Below are 27,515 nucleotides of genomic sequence, written 5' to 3'. Positions count from 1 at the left end.
TTGTCGCTCGCCTCTTGCTCTAGGAGCGAAGCGCCATGAAAGTCGAGTTTGCCCCGCTCAACGTCCCCTGGCGGAGGAGGGCGCAGACGGCCGCCGTGGCTCAGTGGGTGTTCGGCTTCCTGGCTCTAGGTAACCCATTTCTCCTCTCCGATGTGCTTTGAGCGCGTCGGAATTCATTAACGCGCGGTCGGGTTTGCTCGGGAGCAAATCGCATTGAGCTCAATGAGATTGGCTTCCATGTCAGCATGCATTTTAAGTTCATTGATTTAAAACATTTTTATCCCGCTTTAACTCCTTAGGCGCAAGGTGGCTAACGATGCAAGACTGTTGGAGCCGCGTTGGTGCTTACGACTTTAGACTGGGCGGACTGGTTTGGGAGTAAGCCCAATTGAACATAGTAGAACTTACATCCGTGTAAACAGATATAAGCCTGCCAGCTACTCTGTGCACAGTTACTTTATGGCAATCGGTTGAACTAGGGATTTTTTCTGACTGAGGAAAAAACCCATGCATTGGATCAGGCTGTAATCTTGAAGAGGCAGCATGATTGCATGCACTGCGCTAAAGGGCATTCTCTGTCAAAGAAAAGTGCATTGCATTGTGTTAAGGGATTTTAGAACCTTCTATTTTGCAATATTGTTAGGGAGGAAGTGAAGCAAATGGCGCTTCTGAATTGGTATGAATCAGATCACGTTGTTAGCTTGCAATTCTAAACAGGCCTGTCTCAGTTGAACTTTCTTCTGAGTTACCATACATACGATCCAAGATTGTATTGATTCATTTTTTATTACCCATTATTGGTATTGAAAACTGTCTGACGCATATGTAGGTAGTGAGTTTTGGTCTACTTTTATCCAGGCATGTGGCTAGAGGAACAACCCTGAAAGGTTCTGCTGGGTAGCTGTGTTGGTCTGTAGCAGAGGAGCAGAGGAGGAGCAGAGGAGCAAGATTTGGCACCTTAAAGGCCAACTAGATCTTCAGAGTAGTTCCAAAGGAAGCTCTGTCTTTCAAAAGCTCATACTCTGAAACCTAGTTTGTTTTAAGCCTGAAAGGGAGACTATAGGTGTGGAATAGGATTTTGAGGAACCACTATGATTCTTGGAAATAAAATACTTCATAAGTACAGACTTATTGAGGTGCTCTGTTGTTCCAGATAGGAAGAATTCCTTATTTTGTCCAACTTAATTGGACAATGTCAGGAGTAGAGTAGAAATTATTTGGAAAAAAGATGATTGCATAGCTTTATTGTAGCATTATAGCTTTCCTTGCTACCATTTAGCTGAGTTAGATGGGAGTACAGGAGTTATACTTCCCTGCCCTTTAAAAAATATCATCAGCTATGTACATTTTTCTTTTTGCATTTAAACCACCTCATTATCCATCTGCAGTTACCTCATTAAGGTAAAGGTAGTCCCCTTTGCAAGCACCGAGTCATTACTGACCCATGGGGGGATGTCACATCACGACTTTTTCTTGGCAGACTTTTTTACGGGGTGGTTTGCCATTGCCTTCCCCAGTCATCTACACTTTACCCTCAGGAAACTGGGTACTCCTTTTACCAACCTCGGAAGGATGGAAGGCTGAGTCAACCTTGAGCCGGCTACCTGAACCCAGCTTTTGCCGGGATCGAACTCAGGTCGTGAGCAGAGCTTGGTCTGCAGTACTGCAGCTTACCACTCTGCGCCATGGGGCTCTTAACAGTTAACTCATTAGGCACCTGAATTTGCCTGTTTCCATGAATTTTCATTCTAGTAGCCATGTATGACATCTTGCAATGTGTCAGTCCAGATTTTGACTTGCTCTTACAGTGAAGAATCCTTTTATTTCCAGCCTCCTTTCAGAAAATTGTTGATTTAATCTTATCTGTGGCTGAGTGATTGCCTGTTACAATAACTGTCCTCTTGCGTTGCATTGATTGCTGCACTGATAACATGCTGGTAAATTAGGGCACAGTTTGATGAGGTAGTGCTAAGCTAAACAGTAAGGAAGGTATTGAAAAAAGCCCTACCAATTAGTACCAGTATATGTATGAGAGCTCTGAGGAAGGGATCAATATTCTGCTGGGTATCCTCTGCAGCAGAGTGCTTGGTGTACTCACTGACCAATTGGTAAAATTTGGTGATTGTCTTCTCATATCCCCAGTGTCCAGTGCTGTGATTTTGCACGCATGTATGTGGCTTAGGATAACCTGAGAATATGGCTGAGCTGCATACTACAGTCATACATTTACTTTACTTGCATATTTCAGTTTATTTCTTTGCTTCTTATACATTTTGTTCTTCATTACTGCAGGTTGGGAAACTAGGGAATCTGAGAACATTGGGGAGGAACTATGGAATCTGGAGAAGCCTTTTCTTGCACTCGCTGATGTTCCCTGTTCTGATTGAAAAATCATATCAGTACAATTGTTTGCCAGCACTCAAATTAGCACTTAATTATTAGTACTTTTTCCTGGCTTTCTTTGAATTTACAGATGCCAGACTGTCCTAGGATATTTAGTGTCTTCTTACAACTGAAAATATATTTAAAAGTAAAAAGTCCAGTAGCACCTTTCAAGACTAACCAACTTTATTGAGGCATAAGCTTTCAAGAACCATAGCTGTAGTTACACAGTTCTAAGAAGTTGCTCTCTGCATGCATCTGATGAAGAAAGCTGTGGTTCTCAAAAGCTTATCCTACTATATAAAAGGCTAACTGTGTTCCTTTTTTTTTTTTAATAATTTTTTATTTTTCAATATCTAACATACAAAACTACAATGACAGTAACTACAAAAGACTACAATAGCACAAGGGAAGGGAAAGAAGGGAGAAAAAAGAGAAAGGGAAGGGGGTGGTGGAAAAAAAAGGGGAAGGTCACCTACAAACACTAAACGCTACATTTCAATGCTTTCCCTTCATACTGCCATAGTAAAAAAAATAGCTTAATAAAGTAGTGACGGAGTGGTTGATCATACAAATTACAAATTACAGTTCAAATTAAATCTTTTCCCCTCCCCTGGGCCTCGGACGAAATTCCCTCTGCGCAGCTACCGCCAGAGCGCTCATTGCCTCCCCCCTCCCTTCAGGCTTCGGATCCTCTTCTTTTTGCTTGGTGTCTGGTCCAAATTCTGGATTTTTATCCACAAAATCCCTTAGCTGATCTTCCGAATTAATCTTGTGAGCTTGATCTTTATAACTAAACCCGATTCCTTCCGGGAGTATTCATTTGTACTTTATGTCACGTTCCCTCAAAAGAGCTGCCAACTTCTTGTACTTAAATCTTCTCTTCCAAACTAAGAATGGAACGTCCTTCAATATCTTGACTTTATTTCCCAGAAAGTCCAGTTCCGCATTGTATGAATTATATAGGATACTGTCCCGGACCCTCTTAGATGAAAACTCGATAACAATCTCGCGAGGCAGCTGCCGCTTCATTGCATATTTTGAAGATGCCCGACGGACTCCCAAAATGGCACTTTTCACTTCTTCTTTAGTTGCCCTCGCGGGTGTCGCTAAAAGTTCCGAGGCAAGATCCCACAAATCCTCATTTTCCTCCTCTTTAACATTCTGGAGACGCAAAATGGTTTGTGTTCGCTCCACTTGCAGTCCGATCAGCTGGTTTTCCACCAACTTTAATTCCCTGTTCGTTGCTCTCGTAAGTGACGCACTTTCCCGGGCAGACTTCTCTGCCCCCCCCCCCGCTGCTTCTTTAATGGCTTTCACATCGCTTTCAATTAAGCCCACCCTTTGATCTGTTTCATTCAGCTTGTCAACAAAGGGTTTTATGGCTTCCATAACCGCTCTTTTAACCAGTTCCTCAAGCGTCTCGCCCCTCTGCAAGGCAGCCGTAACTGACTTGCCAAGAGCAGGACTCTGCTTTTTCGCTGCCATTTTAGGGGGGGGGGAACCACCAATCTTCCGAGACTCTATGAGGGGGGAGAAATCCGAGTCTTCTAACCTTCAGACCCCCCCACTCCTCACATACGCTTGTAGTAACAGAAGGGATTCGCTTACTTGCAGGCTTTCGCCTAATCCTGTTCCTTGCCATTTTCCATAGCCCGGCAGCACACTAGGTGCCGCGCTCGTCTGCCGGCCTCCATAGGGACAAACGGGCAATTTACCCCCTGCCTCGATCTGTCAGAGGGCTCTTCCCGCCGCGCCCCGGACTCAGACTCCCTGCCTGAGAGTCTGGGGGCTAACCTTTGCAGATTAGCCGCCCGGCCAGGCGGCTCGGCCGCTTCTTCTCGGACCTGCCGAGAGGAGCGTCCGACATGGCTGCGAAAACGAAAACGAATCTCTAAAGGCTAACTGTGTTCCTGATAACTCACTTCCTACCCTGGTGTACCTCCAGAGGGCACTGCCGTGGAGGGAAGCCCAGACAAGACAGCCCATCCCTCCAGAGAGCACACCGCGGCGGGAAGCCCAGGACGAAATCAGCCACGGAACAGGCAACAATGCCTGCCCCACGTTCACCCGGCCTGGATCAGGAGTGGAGCAGGTGGCAATGCCCACTCCCCCTTCACCCTGCCAGAATCAGACGTGGAACAGGAGGCAATGCCCACCCACCCCCTTCACCTGGCTGGTATCAGGAGTGGAGTAGGTGACAAAGTCTGCCCTCCACCTTCATCTGGCCGGGATCAGTCACAGAGGAGGAGGCAATGCCCGCCTGCCCGCCCTCCCCTTTCTAGAGCCCATTGTATTTTTTCCCACAACGGGCTTTGTTACTAGTGCCTCAATAAAGATGGTTAGTTTTAAAGGTGCTACTGGCTTTTTTTACTATTTTTGCAACTACAGACTAACATTGCTAACTCCTCTGGATATTTAAAAATATCATGTAAAACAGACAGCCAAAAGCAATTTAGAGTATTATTAATTTAAAAATAGCCATAATATTAAGACAATGTCTTCAGAAAGGAGCTCTGCCTACAAGATGGGCATGGGCCCGTCCATGCATAGTTACAAAGTTCTAAGAAGATGATTCCAAGAGCCTTGGTAGTAGGTCAGCCTCCATTACCCTCAAGGGAGTGTTGTCAGAGAACAAATATCAAATAAGAACCCTATAACAAAAGAATTCATATCCTATTAAGGTTGGGCATAAGATGACGACAAACACCTTGTAACATGGACCAGTCAATATCTGACAAGTCAGAACTTTACAGGACCCAGATCCAGATCCAATAACACCTTCAAGACCAACTAGATTTCCAAGGTATGAGCTTTCAAGAGTCAAAGCTCCCTTTGTCAGATTTAACGAAGGAAACTTTGACTCTTGAAAGCTTATGTCTTGGTAATCTGTTTGATCTTTAAATTGCTACTGGATGTGGATCTTGCTCTTTGACTGCAGACCGTTTCAGGCTACCCACCTGAAACTAGTTCCATGGAAGATTTAACAATGGAATGATTATTTAAGATGAGGCTTTCATTCCTTATACTAATTAAGGTTGCTTTAAATTAGGGGACAGGGTGATCTGTGCTGAATAAAGCAGCACTGGCCTCTGGATGCTGGACATCTTGGTGGTGGAGGAGAATACCCTCAAATCAGAGTTGATTTATGGCGACCCCTGCTGAGGTTTTCATGACAAGAGACTAATGGGTGGTTTGCCATTGCCTGCCTCTGCAACCCTGGTCTTCATTGGAGGTCTCCCATCCAATTATTAACCAAGACTGGCCCTGCTTAGCTTCTGAGATCTGATGAGATCAGGCTTACCTGGGCTATCTAGGTCAGGGGCCCAGACAGCTTACCAAGATTTTTTCAATTTCTAAATATTTATCATTAGCTCTTTATACATTGCTGCTTTCTCCTCTTACCATGATATTACATACTAACTTTTTCTTCAAGAAAAGTTTGTAAGGTTTCTTGGCACAATGTTTTTCAGCATTGAACGTTTTTTATTTAAAGCATTTTTATGCTACCTTTCTACCCAGCTTAGGGTCACCAACAATCAAAACATTAAAACAGTGTTTAAAATATAATGTATATAAAATATTTAAAGTAATTGAATATAAAGTATAGACAGAGACACACAAAGAAGGAAGTCCAATTAAAATTAGCGAATGCCAAACACAACAAAAAGTGATGGTTGTTGTGGGTTTTCCGGGCTGTATTGCCGTGGTCTTGGCATTGTAGTTCCTGACGTTTTGCCAGCAGCTGTGGCTGGCATCTTCAGAGGTGTAGCACCAAAAGACAGAGATCTCTCAGTGTCACAGTGACATGTCAGGAACTACAATGCCAAGACCATGGCAATACAGCCCGGAAAACCCACAACAACCATCGTTCTCCGGCCGTGAAAGCCTTCGACAATACAACAACAAAAAGTCTTCATCCATTAGTGAAGACAATGAGGTAAGGTGAGGTACCACAACAACGGTCTAGCTGTTGCTTCCAGTTCACTGGCAGCCAAATACATGCCAAGCATTTAACTTATTTATTTGGGTAAATCCCATTTTTCTCCCCAAAGCAACTTACAACATCATTCTTCCCTGCTCCATTATGCTTACAATCACAACCCTGTGCAGTGGTTAGTATCTTACACACCAGGCTGCTGGCAAAGCTCCAGGCAACCACAGCATTCTACAGTGACAGTATCCAGCAGCCAAAGTTTAGTAGTCAGGTCCAGGGTTCAAGCTACTAGTATGTTAGCCAGCAACACTGCAAACAAGGTGATCCATATTTAGGGTGTTTCCTTACAGGTGATGCTGGGTTCCACATTAGACTCATCTTACAAGCTGAGTTATCTCTACTCGTGAGGAGCAGCAGGGGCCAGATCCTGCAGGAATACCTTTCAGGAAGCGGCTTGGGGGCAGGTCTTCATCCTCCAATGAGGACTCGTTTTCCCATGCAAATCCAGGGTAGTACATGAGAGGCTGACCAAGAGTGACTGGCCAAGGACACCAAGCAAGCTGCATGGCAGAGTGGGGTTTGAACTTGGGTCTCCCAGATCTTAGTCCAGCTTTCTAACCAGTAAATCACACTGAATACATTTCCTAGATAGTAGCTCAGTTTTGGGATTCTTCATCTATTTAAAATATAACAAGCCAATTTAGCCTCAGTGTTCAATTAAGAAACTAATTTTAAACAAAATGGTAAAGATTATTCTGTCTGGATTTCTTAGCCCGTCCTCTAACACAATTTTTCGCCAGAAAGATTGCGTCACTTTCAGTATTACTAACATATGTTTTGGTGGAATGCCACATGATGTAGGCTAGAAGGGATGAAAAATTGAATAGAGGCTCCTGTTCCCATCAACTCATGTGGTTAGTGGAAGCAGGCAGAACTGCTGAGTGATCATGCCTTTATGAAATGCTTCTCCATGACTAATATCAGCTCAAAGCCATGTGCCTGAATATCCTCGGCACTTTCTTTGAACTTCTGACATGCAGTTTATCTGTCTCATTTTCCCCTCTAGTTTCTGCCAAAGGCTACTTCCAAAGCAGCCAGACAATTTTAGCAGTTGTTTTCTTATTAATCAGCTATGAATATCAAGGACATGGGACTTCGCTAGCAGTGATGAATGAATGGGAGTTGGTGCTTAGGAAAACAAAGATGATGGTAGTCAGGTCTCCTGTCAATCCCACTAAAGTCAGGAAAGGGCTTCTCCTGACTACAGATAGGGCCCCTACTGAATAGATCTCTCAGCAAGATAAACACCAGGGAATAAACTGTTGTGAAAAATTAGTGAAAAGAGATTTTTCTGTACTGTAATATGCTGCACTTCACCGTGATGTGCTTGTTCCTTTGCCAATTAAGAGGATTGATTTTTCCTCATTCTATTAACTGATTTTCTAAGAACTCAGGAGTGGACCAGGACGTTGAAACAGTCCAGGTGGCCTATGCAGTGCAGGCAGAACTGGAGGATCTGCTTGATGTAGGGTCGCACTACAAGTGACAAATGACACTTGCCTGGCAAGTGAACAGACTCACGTGTATTCCTCCCTGTTCACTTGCCATTCACTTGCTCCAGCAAGTGTCATTCATCACTTGTAGTGCGACCCTCAGACTCTGACAGTGATGCCAGTGGGCATCATCGCTATGGCCTGGGTTGGAGCGCCACCAGCATAACGGGACCACTTGGCTCGGCTTTCTTCTAGCCACTAGTGGTCCTCTGAGGCAGGAGTCCACTGGGAACTTAAAGGGCCAGTCCACCAATGCAAGTCCTAAATCATTCATTATTCTGCATTAGGAACTTAAGCCACGGCAAGGGAAATGTGTTTCTTTCTCAGTCAAACTCAGTGCAGAGAGGGGGACAACTTGCATCAGGACAGCGACTTGAGTGAGGCTTTTCTCCTTTCTGCATTTTTGATCCCTAATAGAATATCAAGGTGTTCAACTGCCTGTCTATTGGTTGGCATTAACACTACACAAATGGGCACAAAACATGATCTAGTATTGAGACTGTTCATCCTGAAGAAGTTATTGCATGCTGCATTCCCTACTCCACCCAACATTTCATGGATGAAAATAGAGATTCGCTTGTGTACATCCAACACTCGATTCTCACTCAAGGCCATGTCTGGAGTGCCCGTACGTGCCCTCTGCCCACATATTGCTGAAGTCCCTTCTCTGTATGCTGCTTTTGTATTAATCCACTGTATAATAGCCTGTCTTTAGTGGCTTCTGAAACAGGTCTTGGTAAACTAAGCATAAAGTTTGTGTTTTTAAAGCACAAGAATCTTTGCTTTCACAACAGATGTGGTTGGACTTCGTAAATATTATTGTAATGTAATATCTGGATAAGCAGTTCAGGGTGGTGGTGGAAGGGAAGCTAGTGCATGTCTGCACCCTGACCATCATTTCCCCACAACTTTGATGCAATCATTGCGGTGCTTTTCCTGTCCCTGGGCTATGGGTGATAAGTCATCAGTCTATTGCCTGTGCCCCTCTTTCCTTCAAGCCACAGTGAGCGAGTGAATCACTCTGAAGGCACAACCAAACAATACCGTGTCCCCAGGCACAACCTGGTGATGCTCCAGCCATTTTACCTCAGGAGTTCTCTTGTTATAAAAAAGCTCAGGACTACCACACAGTGTCAGGGAGGAGGAGGAGCTCCTTCTCCCCCACCCATGCTGGTTTTCAAGAACCAAAATACTTTAGAGAATTGGGCTGTTGAAAAATGGTGTGGAGGAGAGGAGTTTCTCCTGCACCTTGGTTTTAAGCGGAATCAGACCCCTGTGGCATTTTTAAAGCAAGAGAGCTACTGAAGTAAAATGGCTGCAGTGATTAACACTAGTTTAGATGGCTTTCAGGTGGGGAGGGGGGGTAGACAAATTCATGGATGATAGAGCTATAAATTCTTAATAATGATGACTAAATATTACATTCATATTTATAAGCTTTATACCACTGAATAACATGTGCTGCAGGACAACAATGGATATGAGTGGGCCTCTGTGTTTATGGCCTTCTGAGGTATTCTGGTTGGCTACTGTGAGAAGCAGGCTGCTGGGTGTGGTAGGCTATTAGTCTGATCCTCAGGGCTCTAATAGTCTTTGTCTTCCCTCTGCTCTTACAACAAATTTTCCCTTCCTTGTCCCCAACCAGAATCATATAATGCCAAGGCTGAGTGCTTGAAATTATCCTTGATTCCAAGCTAAATTCTGAGAATTCTTCTTTTCTGTCTACAAAGTGTATCCTAGCTTTACCTTGCCTCCTTTATTTCTGAGCATCTCTCCCCTCATACATTATGTTCATTGTTGCCATGCCATTAAAATATACGGTAAATAAAACCCGCAAGGAAGATGCAAGTGATGATTTGCTCCAAGACTATGAAAGACAATACTTAAATAAAATATAACAAGAGTGGCAGTCTGGATGCACCCCAGGGCATAAATTGTACTGATCTTCAGGGGCTACAGCCCTTTGTAGCACTCTGCTTATTTAATGGGTGTAGTTCTCACGTGCAAGAGAAGGTGGTAGCAGAGAGGGGGCACTCTTGAACATAGCAAATGGTGAATTCCCACTCTGGATATTCCTTTGCATTAGAAAAATGAACTCCATGCAAATAGAAAAATTGCACACCATGAATCACTTGCTGGTTTGGCTTTTTGTTTACTTCAAGTTTTTAACACAGGAGCACTCTATCATGTGAATTTACATCTCTCTGAAGTGTGCAATCCATTCTACCAACTGATGCCTCTCCTCCCCTGATCTCTTGCATGTATAACCAGGCCTTAGTTTGTCTTAGTGTCCTCTGCTCATCTGCCGTTGTCCTTGTTGACCAGTGCTGTGGGAGTTCCATGCTTGGAACTTGATTCCCAGCTGTACACAGGCCCAAGTCAGAGCAGGACCAAGAGAGTTTAAGCCATCTCCCTGTGCTGTTTCCTGACCTGAAACAGCCTAGAGAGTTGCAATTTACCTCACTGGGGAACGTGGCATGTATAGGTACATGAAAGTCTCCTCAGCGGAGCAAACAGTGGGTTAGGAATACAGCACAGGGGAGACGGGTTAAAAATCTATCCCGGTATGCCACAGTCCAGATCAGATCCACATGTGCCTGGCAACTATGTTCTGAGCATGAAACTCACAGCGCATTTCTTGCTGACAGGACCAAGATGGACATGTGGAGATACAAGGGCTCTGTAATGTGTGAATTTGGCCTTGTCTAGAAATTTACAGGCAGAGCTGTCTATGTTGCTGCTAGTCCCCTTTCAGTAAACATCTCCTGTTGTCCAAGTTTTCTAACTGCTTAGCCAACTTGCTTTTAATTAAAACCACTGAAGAAATCTCATCAAGGCCTTAGGGTTTGCAGATCTCAAATTCACTTATTAACTTTACCAAACAGACCACAAGATACAAAACAAAACAGGATATGTTGGAGTTTGGGGTTTAATGCTCCCCAGTGGGTCTGAATTAATTTGACTCCCCAAAGTCACACTTGCAATTCAGGAGAGAAGGGTTTTGGGGATTCTTCAGGATCAGCTGTTGTTTGTGATTAAAGCAAGCAGATAAGCTTTTTTTGCTCTCTGGGTTGTATAGGCCTTTGTGGATGCTCTGAATAGCCTGGCCAGGGACTAGTCATCTCTGCTTTACATAGCTTTCTCCTGCCAAGGTCATAGTGATGTTGAGTCTCATGGAATTCAGCCAAAGTGCTGAAAGGGTGGTAATTCTGTCTAGCCAAGTGACACCCTGAGTTACCATTCTACTAAGAACCAGTTTAGTCACAAATGGAATATGCACTCCTCACCTTTTGGAAACACCAAAATTAGATCCAAAGTACTTGCAATATAAACTGTCTCATCGTAATTTTCACAAAGTCAACAGAAGAAGTAGAATGTATTTAATTTACTTTATCTAAAGTCCTCCATTGCAGTAGTCTAGTCTTAATGTTACTATCGTGTAGATCCAAGTGGCCAGATTGGCTGTATCGAGGCATGGGGTTATTCTGGGCTATACTGAGAGGAAGAAAATTGATTCATTTGAAATGTGGTGCTGGAGGAGAGTTTTGCAGATACCATGGACAGCCAAAAAGACAAATAAGTGGGTACCAGATCAAATTAAGCCTGAATTCTCCCTAGAGGCTAAAAAGACAAAACTGAGGCTATCATACTTTGGTCACATCATGAGAATATAAGATTCTCTGGAAAAGTCAATAATGTTAGGAAAAGAGGGAAGCTGTAAGAAGAGGAAGATCTAAAACGAGGTGGATTGCCTCAATAAAAGAAGCCACATACTCCAGTTAGCAGGATCTGAGCAAGTCTGTTAATGATAGGACATTTTGGAAGTCTTTCATTCATTGGGTCGCCATAGGTGACATGACAGCACATAATGCACACATACTGAGATGGAAGAAAGCAATTTTTGCAGCAGCATTACTTCTGAAGGGATGTTTCCATGCTAGGGTGATTTTTCATGGTTGTCTACTTGCTGGTGCAATTCTGTGTGAAATCGCCCTTGCAGTGGAAATTTCACACAGCCCAGAGTAATCTGTTTTCTCTCCATTTTTAGCTGTGTTTTCCCTTTTACACCTGATGCACACTGAAATCCTCTCCCTGCTGTATTCTCATGTGATCCTCAGGATTCTTGTCCCACCCTCTTTATTGCGGTGGGGGGGGGTGTTCTAGGAGCATGGTTAATGCTAGTCACAGTGGGCAGGAGACCTGCATATTATGCCAGTGTATGCCACTTCCTTCTCCTTCTCTCCCCTTCCTGCTGGGTACTTCAGATCCATCACCAGCCAAACTTTCACCTGCCTGTCTTGTTTAGCAACAGTTTGGGGGCACTGGTAGGCTCTCTGTGTGCATGTAGAGTGTGAATGCCGCTAGCTTCCATTCTCCCTCTCCTGTTTCCTCTCCAACCCAGCCTAACCAGGAGTTTGTAGTGTGTGTGCATGTGCAAGTCAGTTAGACACTCTTTGAACCTAGCTGGCGTTCTTTTTTTGTTTGTTTCTGAAAATCATTTTTATTTAAATAAGCGTTTAAATACATTAACTTATCATTTGCCTGCTTATGGCAGGCACTCTCCAGCACATTTTCTCTGTTGTCCACCAGTGCTCCAAGCATCAGCAGGAGAAAAATAAATAAAAATAAGGCTCCAGCCTAGTCACTGGTATGTTGATTCCGGGGTACAACCCGGAAGTGACAATGAGTAGTTCTAGGAATTGCACAATTCTATGGTGCCAGCAACCAAAGCCTGGGATGTATGATTTGGGGTTGTCCAAGATTGATTTGGAGGTAGAGCTCCCCCCGCAAGTGGTCCAAACTTTATTTTAGGGTGCAGATAGGGTTGCCAGCTCCAAGTTGGGAAATTCCTGGAGATCTGTGTGGAGAAACGTGGAGAAAGTGAGGTTTGGGGAGGAAAAGGACCTTGCCATGGCATAATTCCATAGAGTCAACCCCCCAAAGTAGCCATTTTCTCCAGGTGAACTGATCTCTGTGGCCTGGAGACGAGTTGTAATTCCGGGAGATCTCCAGCCACTATCTGGAGGCTGGCAACCCTAGGTGCAGAAGGCAGAATCACTACCCCACTGTATTGGAGAAGCCCTGGCTCCAAGCAAGAGGTGGCCCTCAACTAGTGCAAGGTGGGTGGATTACAGTACCACCTCAAGCCAGCTGCCTGAGCCCCAGACACAGTGGACACAAGCAGCTGTCACAGATGTTCAGGGGAATGTGAGCAGCCATCACTACCTTGAGTGGGACAGTGGGTGCAAGCAGGCGGGCTCTTTTTGTCCCCTCCATTGGGGTGGGGAAACAGGGCTGAGGCAGGATAGGGCCGCTTTTGCCTTCCAGTCCACTCCTGGTCCCTTTTTTGGAGGTGCAATTGCAGTCAATTTGGGCTGATGGAGGGAGGCCAGTCTACCACCCTACAGCCAATTGCTGTGGGAGCAGAGTAGGGTCCTGCAGTATAGCCCCCCTCCAAGGCAGAGTCCCAGGCAACTGATCTTTCCCCATGCAGGAAGACAGATGTCATGCATGTTGTGAGCATGTCTTGTGAGCCTCCTCATCCAACTCAAAAGAGGAATAACAAAGTGCCTGTGGGCAGACAACATGGCAAGGGGGAAGGACTAATCTCTGCATTTCTTCTCCATTTTGGTTCGAAAAGGTCTTTACCCTTCTCTGCTGAGGCATGCATTGGGTCTAAGGTTGCTAGCTGACTGTTGGCAACCAGCAGGGGACTCGGTGGGGGGACGGGGACATGTAAAATGCTGTTACTCAGATAACATGACATCACTTCTGGCATGAACCAACAAATAACATCATTGTATTGGAGAGAAATCCTAGGTTTCTGAGGAAGCGGTAAGATTTTAATGGAATCCTAGAGCATTGTCCCAATGGAACAATGACACTTCTGTGTTAGTGGTGCAAGTGATGTCACATTGTCAGAACAACTGATTTTTTGCTGCATTCCCCTCCCCCCCAAGTGGTGGCAGAGGTTGATGGCAGCTTTAATTGGCTAAACTGGGAAGAGGAAAGCAGAGTTGCTAGGCTTGGTGGGGGCATGGTGTTATCTCTGTGGTATCTGTGCTTGGAGATAAAAGGAAAGGGGCAAGAATGAGGGAATGTATGTATTATTTGCATAGTCTGCACATGTATAGAATTACTATTAAAACTCTTAATCTGAGGCAGAACTGTGAGAGAATTTTTGTCATATTCACTTCCGTTTTGATGACTTTTTGTAGCACAATTGTGTTGTGGAATCTTCGTGATCTTACTTCTGGGAGATTACTGGTTCATCTCAGTTTTTTATGCCTTATGGCTCTACATTGATTGGGAAACGCCCCAGACTGGAGGGAGAAGATCCGAGTGGGTCAGAAAGTGGGTTGTGTGGAAGTACTTCAAGGAATACTTTCCAATTAAAGTGAGTAAAACTTTTGACAGTGTCTTATGAAAAATCAACCAGGCTGGCAATTGAGACCAAATTCGTATTTGTCTCATGGTATTTCAGCTGTTTTTGCTAGGATAGGAACCAGAACCCAGTGAGAAAAAGTTGCTGTAGTTTGAATGCCATCCTGGATTGTTTTCCTGGTTGGAAATCCACTTGAGTTTAGTTTCAGGAAAGTCGATAGCTCATTTAAGATAAACTAACAGAGTTATCCTAAGAATTCTTTCTTGAGAGTAGGCCCTATTTAATAAACCTTAGTAGGAGTTTGGATAGACCTGCTTAGAATTGCTCTGCAATATCTTTGACATTGTTATTGTGTTGCAGGTAAAATAAATTTACCTGCAAGTGGACTCCCCAGCCTATCATCTGAAATTATAGTTCACTTGCAAGTAGGCCCATTAACCTTCATTTGTCCTTTGTCGTTTTTCCCCTTGACTCTTACTGTGCTGACATTTTGCATATGTGGACTGCACATACGCAGAAAGCTAAACAGAAATAATGAGGACTGATGAAAGTAAACGACAAGTGACACAAAATAGGACAAGTGGCAATGGTGTGCAGTCAGTGAAATTATTCGAAGAATAGCTAGTTGAAATTGAAGAGTAAGGGGAATATTAAGAAGAAAATTCTGACATATAGTTTCTAGTATCTGTTTAACTTTCTAGCTAGGATACAACGGGGGAGCTGTCTTAGGGCCTTAAGTACACATTAGGTTTTCTCCAGGGGTGTCCTCAGTTTGGATGAAGAGGTATGTTCTGAAGTTCCATGCTTCTCAGATGTGCATGGAACTAATGTGGTTCAAGACTGTAGTATGTAAAGAGAGAAGGCTTACACCTGCTCCCCACACCATTTCTCTGGTGTGAAATATCCCAGGAGCATGTTGGAGACTGCATATGTACTGATGACTTACATATTATGTTTAAACAGTGGGGAAAATAGTGACTCCCAGGGGTGATTTCAGATCAGGGAAATGGTGCAGGGGAAGGTCTAAGACCCCTCTTTCTGCACACTGCAGTTCCAGTCTGAATTGGGTCCAGATGTGCCTGGGAGGTGTGGAACTTCAAAACACGCCTCTCCACTAAACCCAGGGATGTTCCTGAGGAAAACATAACATGTAGGCTCTTGGGATGTAATCCTATGCACATTGAACTCAGTAGGAATAAACGCATAGAAATCGGTTGTTACTGTTATATGCAGCAAATCAAGATATTCAAGGTCTGTACCTTGCACAACTATCTTTCTTCACTTGTTTATCAACAAACCTATTAAAAGTTTACTGGGCATTTCTTTCAGCTTGTAAAAACCTCTGATTTGGATCCAAGACAAAACTACCTTTTTGGATTTCATCCACATGGGGTCCTTGTTGCTGGAGCCTTTGGAAACTTTTGCACCGAGTGTACAGGATTTAAGAAATTATTCCCTGGTATGACTCCATATCTCCACACGTTGTCTTTCTGGTTCAGATGTCCGTTCCTCAGAGATTATTTTATGTGTGCTGGTAAGTAGATGTGGGTTACTTTAGTCATGACGTTAGAAGATTTTGTTTAAACAGTCCGAATTAAATATATGTCTTAAAGCGAACTCAGAACATGGCTTGATCTTATTCTTACATCAGTTTCAATAGGAACAATAATCTGTATATCTAATTCTCAACATGGCCCCATGTGTGGGAACTTAAATCCAGAGACTAATACCATGAACAGACAAGTCAGATATTTTTAAAGACTTGAAAAATGGCCAAGTTTACAGAAAAATCTGAACCCTAAACAAAAATACATTAGGGGGTTAACTCCCTAACCAATAGAAGCATTGAAAAATGACTCTCCTCAGTGGCAACAGTATTTGCCAGCCCTCAAGCCTTGGAGTCTGTCAGTAAAAGGCAAGGGGGGCGGGGGTGGCAGGGTCCTTTGCAGGGCTATGTTGGGCTTTGAGGAGGGGAGTCATTGGGACAAGTCCAACAGCAACCACCAGGTGATTTGCTACCACCTGACTTGCATGGCTCACCTAGGCCTGGCTGCTTGCTCCTGTTCAACAGCAGCTGCCCCACAAATGCCAGTGTTGTGTAATGGTTAGAATTTCTGATGGAAAACTGAGGATGAAACTTACTTTTGTAAGGTTGCACAATAAACGCCCCATGCAGAGGTTCGATTCAGTTCTTCCAGATTCATCCCTGGATCTCAAGAACTTTTATTATTATTTATGGATCTTGTTGAAGAAGCTGTGACAACCATAATTGTTTCATTTTCTTTGCATACATTTCCCCTCCACCCCTTTTCAGGAGAAATGTGCAGGAAAATCATTCAGAAGTAATAAGTAATAATGTGTACATTAAAACAAATTGTATAATTTCATTGGTGAAGCAGTACTTCACCATGGCAACAGAAACCTGTATGAAGCTGTTTGCCAGCTAAAGTGATTTAATTGTGATAAGCTATAGTGCACCTTAGAACTGAAGAAAAAAACAGCAGTATTTTATACCCCCACCCCACCCTGGCATGGGTTCCATTTTAGTATTTTTGCTGGAGTTTTTAAATAGTGTATTGTGACACGAAAGCAGAGCGTGGATTTTGTCTGATACAGATAACAAAATTCAGAAATAAAAATGCAGCTTGATAAATAAAATGGTATGATCATTTTCTTTTGTTCCTATTGAATATTTCAATATAATAAAATAATAAACTGTAATTGTATAAATACATAAGGTTCACAAAAGTTGTAGGAATCTTGCTTATGGTGGAATTTGCTTACTTGGAGATCAGTTTATTATAGAATCCTCCTTTCAGATTAATAGGATAACATCAAAAATCTAGTGATAAAAGAAATTATTCTTATATAACTGTAGATTGTTAATAGTAATTTATCTGAGTCTGATTATGTAGATTGTTCTTACTGAAGGGAAATCAAACACCAACCATATTGGACCTTCATGCTGTTTGTCAATTAGTGGCTTCCAATTTAGCATAAAATAGTTTGCTATTACTTCCAGAATGCAGACTAATAGTTTGCACTTCCCTTGTAAAATAGGATTACAAACCTTGTTGTAAAGCTGTTTTAAAATTCTAGTTTGAAGGGGAAGGGCAAAGGGGATGTGTGAAGACAGATCTTATTTACGTAGCAGCAAACTACGGTTTGGCATTGTATCTGAACCAATTTTACATGAGAAGGTGGGCTAAAGAGAAAACCTAAATGATGCCTTTGTTCTTCTTATGTTAAAATTTTCAGCCAAGATAAGAAATGGCATTTAGTGAGGTCTTGTTCATGCATTCATTTTTGACATAGTAAATCAATATGGCTTGCCATTTTCAAATAATGGACATGTTTTCCAAATGTCCCCAACCTGGTAAGATATAGGATATAACAACCACAACAACATTCAATTTATATTCTGCCCTTCAGGACAACTTTACGCCCACTCAAAGTGGTTTACAAAGTATGTTATTATTATCCCCACAATAATCACCCTATGAGGTGGTTGGGGCTGAGAGCTTTGGAGAGCTGTGACTGACCCAAGGTCACCCAGCTGGCTTCAACGGAGGAGTGGGGAATCAAACTGTCTGGAAATTTTTATTTATTTATTTTATTTATAGTCTGCCTTTCTCACTGAGACTCAAGGTGGATTACACAGTATGAGATTAGTATAATCGGTATCAAGGACATTTCCATATAGTATCAAGGACATTTCATAAACAATGCCATTAGGTAAATAGATACAAGTTTTAAAAGACATAGCATTAGCAAGAATCCAATACAGAGTAGAAGAAATACTGAAACAGAACATAATCAATTCTAGGACTAACATTAGACAACATAAAGTACAAGTAGTACATAGGAGTACATATTTAAAGCAACAGATAATATTGTAAGGCAACATAGTGAAGTCTATGGTCCCTATCTCATTGGCAAAACATCTGAGACCCCCTCCCTACAATACAGCCCTCCCATTTGAGTACAAAGCCTTTTTGAATAATTCGGTTTTGCATCGTTTGCGGAAAGCTAGGAGAGTGGAGGCTCTCCTGACCTCCTCAGGCAGGTCATTTCACAGGTTAGGGGCCACCACAGAGAAAGCCCGTGTATGGGCTGCTGTTGATTTCACCCATGTGCAGCCTGGCACCTGCAGGAGACCCTGTTCAGATGAATGATGCTGCCGTGGAGGAACATAGGGAGGGAGGCAATCCCGTAGGTAAGCTGGACCAAGGCCATGAAGAGTTTTGTTTGTAATAACCAATACCTTGAATTGAGCATGGTAACTGACAGGTAGCCAATGGAGTCACCATAGGATGGGAGTGATGTTCATGCTCCTGGTCACTCCTGATAACAGTTGGGCTGCAGCATTTTGGACTAATTCATAGAGCCTTAAAGTTTTTAACATGTAATAACTCTCATCTCTTGCCTCATGGGATTATCTTTTTATTGTTTTAAACTATGGTTCTTAGGAACATATGCCTTACCAAGATTATACATCATAGAATCAGAGGTCAGGATTTCTACATAAAGAGGATAGATCATAATTATGGAGGTTTCCAGAACTGTGTGGATCTGTTACAGCTTCTGCTAGACTCACAACTGGAAAGTGCTCCTAGGGAATTGGTTCTGAAAACCAGGGGCTCCCCATTGGGGTCTATGCACAACTATTGCGATTTCATGATCATGGTCACTCCAAAAAGCAGTGTTGGTATCACACCAATCATGGTACCACAGGAATAGCTTTCACACGGTGAAGATGATGGTTGTCCCAAATGATTCTTCTGCATTAACTGTGCCTCCATGATCTTGGTGTGCTCTTGAAGCATTTGAATGGGCTGGTTGGCAATATAATTGCCAACCAGCCCTGAAAGAGAACATCCTTGATTATAGTAAAAAATAGGAACAAGCTGAACATCAACCTCACTGAAGCAGATAATAATTGAAAAAGAAATTTCCTGCCACCACCATTTCATGGATATTTCATTGTTGTGTTCCATCAGTAAGTGGATGGCTTGGCATTGACGGAAACTTAATCTATGTTGACAGAACATTTTCCACAGTCTAAATATAGCTCACCACAGAACTGTGTGTCTACATTTTCTTGCTGCCTTGATGCAAATGAGTGATAGTTCTACATGTGAGCAGAGAATGAATGTAAGCATGAGCAGAAACTGACAGTTCTGGGGATATCATGTCAAAATATACTAACTCACCATCTGTTAGAGGAGTTTGAAGATCTAAAGAAAAGTTTTTATATCTAGAAGGCTCTCCATGATTTTAGATACATCTTAATTAGTTTTCAATTCTACGTAGTTTTGTAGAATGAACAAACAATGGAAAATAGGCACAATGGAATACAAAATCTATGAACCCACAAACTTTCCGACATGCCTGCTAAGCTGGGAAAAAAAGCCAGACAATGATTTTTTATTTTGAAGTATAAATCATACAGTCTGAAAATATTTACAAATTGTTTTAGAGTTTTATATCCATAACATATGAATTCCTTGGGCAGGTTTTTTTAATTATTATAAAGTTTTTATTGAATGAGGTAATATAATATTTTGTTTAGTAATACATCTTATCTAAATAATATCCTTCTAAATATAGAACCCCACCCTCCCCCCTCCCCCTTTTCTCTGCTGACTTCCAACAACACTCCAACCCCCCATTAATTTATATACGTTATTATTTGCTATACTTGTTATTACTTTAACCCTGGTAAAAATCTTAATGTCTTTTCCCTTCATTATATTCTTATAATTTAATTTACAATCCTTTCAAAGACCACAATTGTCCTTTAACATCACATTTTTTTCCCAAATGTTCCTTGAACTTTTTCCAATCTTCCAAAAAATGTTCTGGATCTTGCTCTTTCAAATTTCTAGTCAATTTGTCCATTTCTGCCATGTACAACAGCTTCCTTGTCCTCTTGGGCAGGTTTTTTGAGGTGGAGAGAGGAAGGAAATCAAATTTTCAGTCTTCCAGTCAGAGAGTCGTGTCATGCCGAGACTCTGAGTCTTACAGGATATGCCCAAAAGCTCAGCTTGAAGATTGTCATATTTGTGTAACTTTTCATTTTGGCACTAGTTTCTACTAATATATATAAGGCACTACATAGTAGAGATTAGTTGGACCATACTTTTATGAAACATTTTTAAAAATACGTTTTTTTCAGGGTTGGTTTCTGCATCTAAGAAGAGTGTGTCTCATGTACTAAGCAATGAAAAAGGAGGAAATATTGCTGTGATTGTAATTGGAGGGGCAGGAGAGTCTTTGGAAGCGCGTCCTGGAAGCTTAACTCTTAATATCCTCAAGAAGAAAGGATTCATTAAGATTGCTTTGAAACATGGGTAAGTCCACACCACAACAGTGATGAGGGCTGTAGATTAGCATTAGGGAGAGACGGGCTCAGTGTGGTGGCACATATTTTATATGCCAGTTGTCCCAGGTACAATCCCTATAGTTCTTAGGATTGCCTAAGAACACTTTCCGGGGAGCCCGCTCCATTTACCAGACCTGAGCAGGATTCTGAGAGGAGCTGCTGTGGATCACTGTGAATGGATCCTGAGGTAGCAGGTATTGTGAAATAGGGTTGTCAGCTCCAGCTTGGGAAATTCCTGGAGATTTTGGGGGTGGAGCCTGGAGAGGGTGGGGTTTAGGGAGGGGAGGGACCTCTGCAGCATATAATGCCATATAGTCCACCCTCCAAAGCAGCCATTTTCTCCAGAGGAACTGATCTCTATCACCTAGAAATTAGTTGTAATTCTACAGTCACCACCTGGAAATTGGTAAACCTCTTGTGAAACTTCCTTCGCAGCCTGAGATCCTGGAATGCTGCTTCCTTTCAGAATAGCCAATGGAAAACTGAATGTTCCAGTGGTCTGGCTTGGTATAAGGCAGCTTCATATGCCCCTATGACAGCACATTATAAGAAGAACAGGACATTAATACAGGATGTTAACTGGGAACCTGAAGAAATCACGTTTGAACTGAATGGGATGTATACAGATGTCCAGAATAGCAACTAAACCACAAAACTGTATCCTAATAATGAATTTACCAGATGGTATATGAATATGATGATTAAAACAAATCAGGACATCTGAGCTTATTTTCTAAGCAGTATCAAGTTAGCTGGCGTGGGTTATATCGCAAATCAAAGGTTATTTTCTGGTCTCCTATAGATGCTACTGTTTCCCTCCTTTATATTTTCTGTCCTCCAAACAAAATGTACATTTGTGGCTTCCTTATTGCAACTTATCTTAGTAACCATACAGAACATATATATTGAAATTTAAATACAAAGTAACCTTCAAAATATGCTTGCTTTGATTGCCTTTTTGAAATATAGCTTCCTTTTCCAGGGAAATTCTTACCTTTGATATTCCAACAATAAAGACATTTGCATTAATTTCCATGTATTAAAATGAGGGGAGGGGTTGGCTGATGAATACTGCTGCTACAGTGTAAAAACTAGACAAGTATCTGTCCATATGAGCCATTCTGACCTTCCTCAGGGAAAAGTGGGATACACAAGATATTAAGGCGTTTATCAAAAACCAGGGCTTAAATGAGACTGCACACTGTGGGTGGTGGAAAGTGCTGTCAAGTCACAGCTGTGTTTTCAAGGCAAGAGACTAACTGAGGTGGATTTTCCTGGCTCTGCATAGTGAAAAATGATCCTACAAAGGGTCCAAAGATCCTTCTATGATCATTGTATAAAAGCAAGTAGAGATGGATCCTGAGTATGCTCTGTTGAAGCCAAATTTGGAACTCCAAGTTGAAAGAGAAGTGTATTGGAACTAAAAGTTGAGATGCAAGTCTCTGTATGTGTTGGTGTGTGTACATGTGTGTGTGTGAGAGAGAGAGAGAAACTAGTATACCTACCAGAACGCCTTGAGAAGAAATACCTGAAAGGAATGCTCATAGCAGTTCGCTGGGGTGGGGGCAGAGCACCGTACAGTCCATTTCATGGTGCCCAATACTACAACACCAGTGCCTGAAAGCGGTTGAAAGAAAGGACATAGACAGGTTTGAGCCTAGCTGACAAGAAGCATGCTGGAGGAATAGTTGCCAATGCTTGCTTTGCTGGACAGTGAGGAGCTCAGTTACCTCGAAGAGGCATGAATATGAATACAGTGCTGAAACCACAAGGTCTGTACAAAGTGATCTTTTGTTATTGGCTGGCCTCATTCAAAAGGGATTTTCCATTGCTACAATAGCTACTTCTTAGTCATTGTGTGGTTCCATTCCCCATTCAGACCTGATAACTGTTGCCATGAACTTTGTGTAGAATATTACTGTATGTTACAACAAGGTTTAACTATTGCAACCTGATATATTTGTTGAGTCATTATGGAGAGTCATCATTACTGTTTGTTTCCCCTTCCTCTGGCAGGGCTCAACTTGTTCCAGTGTTTTCCTTTGGTGAAAATGAACTGTTCAATCAGATTGGAAATCCTAAAGGATCACGGCTCAGAACATTGCAGGAGAGTTTGCGAAAGCTGGTGGGGTTTACTTTGCCTCTCTTTCATGCTAGAGGAATTTTTCAGTATAGCTTTGGCTTGATGCCTTACAGGAAACCCATTAACACTGTTGGTAAGTTCTTTTCTGTAGTATTTGAGTTCATACATGGCAGTTCATACAGTGCAGCCTTATACCTATTGATTTCAGAGGATTAACACTGAAGTACCTCTGCATAGCATTGTAATGCAAAAATATGAATTTATGGCTACAGAACTCTCCTCAGTTTTGGCTTTGTGATTATATATACTTCTTGACATTTGAGATGCCTGTCAGTTGTGAACATTTTATATAATGCACCTCCATGCATGTTTTATTACCTGTATACCTATGCTATAGAGCTAGTGTTACACAGAGGATAGGACTCGCTCCAAAGAACATTCAGATCCCTACTTGGCCAGTAAACTTGCCATAGAGGCCAATTGGACATGTCCTTGAAACATGAGAAGGAACAAACTAATGTCACACAGGGTAGTTGTGAGGAAAAACCAGGATACAGATGCGTATAACAATAATGAAAATAGTCTTTTGTAACTGAATGCTCTTGTAGCCTTCTGACGTCTGGAAAGTGTTTTGTTCCCATAGAATTTTGTGAAAGTCTACGTTTTCTTTCATGTGATGCATGGGAAACGATTGGCTGCCCCTTCCTGTATCTTCCCCTGACAGCACTTCCCTAGGTTCCACAGCGCAAACATGGAATATCTTTTCTTGAAATGAATGCCCTTTCTCTGCTTCTGGTTCGGCATTACTGCAGTAAACTTGTCACAGGGGGGCATTGCCACAAGAAGGAAAATCTAATGTCAGAATTGGATTTTGCGTAAGTTGCATAATGTCTGAGGCTGCTGAAGTTTTTAGGTATTGTGTTTTATGCTAAGTTTGTGTTCCTATGCTTCACTCCCTTGTGTTCTTCTCAAATTTCAAGCAAGCTTTGTAGCTGAGACTTTCTAAAGTTGCTGTGTAAATAGTTTTAAAATGTAAATGGTATTGTAAGGGAAAGATTGGTGACTTTTTCCAAAAGTGAGGAGATGGAGGACTGAAAAAACGGTTCTGGCTCAACATTTTATTAAAGGGCCACTTTTCCTGGAAGTTGAATTTGTTGATATGGTTAAAGCACATGGAGACCACTGGAAAACACGGGCTGAAATAGGGGATGGTTGCTGTCACAAAAGACCAGCCTCTGGAAAGTACAAGTGTATGTATTTTTTTGACACTGTTAATTTAAACTCTAACCAACAAGTGCTTTTTAGGGTGGAATTGGCTCAAAGAGTTTATTCAAGCTGTTTTATAAACTAAACTGCAAATGCACACAAATGCACACATACATTGGGGTATGAAGTCATGAGATTGTTCTGGTATTCTTTGAACAAAATGATGGTAACTTCTCGAAACTGCAAGGACAGTTTACTTCTGAGATCCTTATTCATAACTAAAAAGAGTCCAGTAGCACCTTTAAGACTAACCAATTTTATTTTGCTACTACAGACTAACACGGCTAACTCCTCTGGATCTATTATTCATAACTGTTAAACTAGGAGCAAGAGAATGATCAGCCAAATTACTGGTCTTTGTAAATTATGTTCCTTGGGGAAGTAGGACATCTTGTTCTCTTAAGAGTGTATAAGAAGAATTCTAATGTTAACACTTGTTGTTTCATGCACATTGAAAGTAGAAGATCACGGAAATGGCTTGGCGTCACTCCTTTATGTCTGTGTGTACTTGAATGCACACAGTGGATCCTTGTGTATATGGAGAGGAACAGGAAACTGCCAATAGCATCCATATTCTACACTCATCAAGAATATCAGATTGCAATCTTTCCTTGATACGAGTTATTAATCAACAGTGCCTGTTTTAGTAGTAGAATAAAATGCTTCCAAACCTTAATAGGTAATTACCTCTAGTTCAGCTATATCAGAAGTACTTTACATTTGTGAATTTGGTTTCCTTGGATGTATTGAGCACTAATCTATTTGCAAAATGGGTTTTCCTATGCAAAATAATCTGTTTTGAATTCAGTGAGTCAATTTGGAAACTCTGTTGACCTTGTCTGGCTGCACTTGCAAATTAATATTGCATTTCAAACCAATTTGCATAATAAAGTATCACAGGGAACCACATTGTACCATTTGAATGGATCCTGCTCTCCTTTATTAATGTCTTCTGATCCACTGGTGACCCTGATTTCTCCAATATTTCCAAGGTTACATCAGTGCTATTTTTGTTACCTGGACATCTCCATTGTTCTGCAGTTCCAATATCACCTGGAACCCTTTAAAAATAAATTTGTTCTGTATTACTTTCAGCACAAACTATAACATCAAAATAGGTGCATCAGCATGTATGCTACTGAAAACTGTGCAGGTTTACGTCCAAAGTGCCCCCTTTCATACACGGTTTAATGTGCCCCACCAATGCATATAGAGTTGCTTGCCGTTTTTGGAAGCCTCTAGTTAACAGCTTTTTCATATTGATTGTTGTTTGCATGTGTTTTGTGGAAGTGGCAACAGAAAACAAACTCTGAAAATGCTGACCAACTTCAACAAAACAAAATTCTGACTTTGAAACAGTACATTTATACTAGATGCTAAAGCTATCATAACTTTTTTCAAAATTCATTGCAGTTGGGGAGCCTGTCACTGTGAAACAGAATCTGAACCCCACCAATGAAGAGATTGATCAACTGCATGAAAAGTATCTACAAGCGTTAAAGAAGCTATTTGACAAAAACAAAGAAAAGTATGGAATACCAGAGCATGAGACTCTTACTTTTTACTAAATGCAAGTACAGGAAGAATCTGGAGCAAGATAACTGCTTGATGACTAAGGGAATCCCTTTCTCCCTCCCTCCTTCCCTTTCCAGTGTACAAGAATGACTCTCTTCTTGTGTACTGCATTCAATGTTTATTAGGAAAAGGTGTAGTAGATTCTACAATGATACTTAAAATGCAGTTCCTTTTCGTATGAAATTGATTTTATGAACTTGTATATGCTCAGCTCAGTAGGAAAAGAGGAAGACCTTAAATGAAATGGCTTGACTCAATAAAGGAAGCAACACCAGTCTGCAAGGTCTGAGAAAGTCTGTTAATGATAGTATGTTTTGGAGATCTTTCATTCATAGGATCTCCATTAGAGTTACCAGGCCCCCCAGGCTCCAAACCGAGAGGTAGGGGCTGTCTTGGGCGGGTGTGCTTGGGGGAGGGGGTACTCACCATGTGCACCCATGAAGCCCATGTGTGCTCTGGAGCCTTTGTTGTCACTCCAGGAATTCCATCCAGAGCTCCAGATCCCGTTTCCTGAACCTTCCCCCCTGCCCCCGGCCGATCAGGTGAGAAGCAGCAGGGGGCTGAGACTGGGAGCAGGGAATCTCCCACTCTTACCAGGGGACTGGGAACCCTAGTCACCATAAATCAGAAGCAACTTGATGACACATAGCACACACGTGCCCGTGACTGGGAATTCTTCCCTCCCTCCTTCAGTCTCTGAATGGATGTAGTTCTGCTGAGAACTACTGCAAGCTTAGAAACAGCCTGGGAAATTTTATTACCACACTTTCCATTTTGAGTTCAAAAAAGTCAGCGCTGATAATGAATGAAAAAATCGTCTAGAAAATGTCTTTTTTTTTAGTTGATTCATCAAATGATCCCATTTCACAAAGTTGGATCCCATAACATTGTTCTGTTAAAATGGAGCAAATAACCCACCAGGCCAGGAAAATAGCTTGGAGGGAGGGAAAGGCAGGACCTTCCTCCCCCAACTCTACGGTCCTGGGCTGAATTGGGCCCCTGCCATCTGACTTGTTAGAAATCATAGCACATAGTTTAACCCTTAGACGAATTTTCTTTGAACACTGGGAAGCGGGGGTCATTAGATCCAGTCTGGAAGAAAGAAGTGACTGTATTCAACCCAATGCCTTTGGTCATGTTCTTCCATCTTGCATGAACACTGTGGGTCCAAATGGGATTATGCACAAAAGCATAGCTATGCACTTGCATACTTCCCATCCAGAGCAGGGTATTTGTACAGGAGAAGCTTCCAGAAGACTGTGCCTTTTGTTCCATTTCCTTAAACCTGAGAAATATATTGTGATAATTTGTGCCAGCTAACTGGATTTTTTGTTTATCAGAAATCTTTTTTTCCCCTGAAACATTTAATGAAGTATTTTGAGTGTTTGTGCATAGTTGAGTGTATTGGTATAGACTTGAACTTAACCATGCAATATAAATATGTGAAATAAGCCAAATGACATTCTGTTTAAATTATTTAATAATCCACTGAGATCCAAGCTACAAGTGACGCCTGATACAGGTTGGACACTTGTCAGCTTTCCTCAAGTTTTGATGGGAAATGTAGGCATCCTGGTCTTGCAGCTATAATGGAGAGCCAAGCTGTAAAACCAGGATGCCTACATTTCCCATCAAAACTTGAGGGAGGCTGACAAGTGTCCAACCTGTGTAAGGCGTCACTTGTAACTTGGCTCTTAGTAAGCCATAAAACAGAGTAAACGTCTAGCACGATGGTGTGTGTTTGTCTGTTTGATAATTCTCTGGAGAGTTTAATAAGCCCCTTCCACCATAGGAAGATCTCAAAATTAGTTTAATTCAAAGGGAATTGTACTTGAGGGAACTATATTTGAAGAGAGGTGCAGTTAGTATTTTATAGAAAAAGACTGTAAATATTAAGGCTATGATGAATATCATCCAGTTTTGATTTTTTTTATATAAACATTTAAGTG

At 42.0% G+C, this 27,515-nt stretch overlaps 1 protein-coding gene across 2 annotated transcripts; it reads left to right on the top strand.

The window, feature by feature from the left end:
• Positions 1-27,089, top strand: MOGAT1 (monoacylglycerol O-acyltransferase 1). Of its 2 annotated transcripts, XM_054984241.1 has the most exons (6): positions 1-129; positions 14,091-14,269; positions 15,587-15,791; positions 20,436-20,610; positions 22,659-22,858; positions 25,405-27,089. In XM_054984241.1, exons 1-6 carry the CDS (start codon positions 36-38, stop codon positions 25,557-25,559), a joined length of 1,008 nt encoding a protein of 335 aa, XP_054840216.1. In that variant the 5' UTR covers positions 1-35; the 3' UTR covers positions 25,560-27,089. The 2 variants fall into 2 exon arrangements, with proteins under 2 accessions (XP_054840216.1, XP_054840218.1); XM_054984243.1 differs by lacking the exons at positions 22,659-22,858; positions 25,405-27,089 and adding an exon at positions 21,078-21,526.
• Positions 27,090-27,515: the final 426 nt, after the last annotated feature.

This window comes from Eublepharis macularius, chromosome 6 (assembly GCF_028583425.1).
Source record: "Eublepharis macularius isolate TG4126 chromosome 6, MPM_Emac_v1.0, whole genome shotgun sequence".
In the NCBI taxonomy this organism is placed as follows: domain Eukaryota; kingdom Metazoa; phylum Chordata; class Lepidosauria; order Squamata; family Eublepharidae; genus Eublepharis; species Eublepharis macularius.
This window is presented reverse-complemented; position numbering and strand designations above follow the sequence as displayed.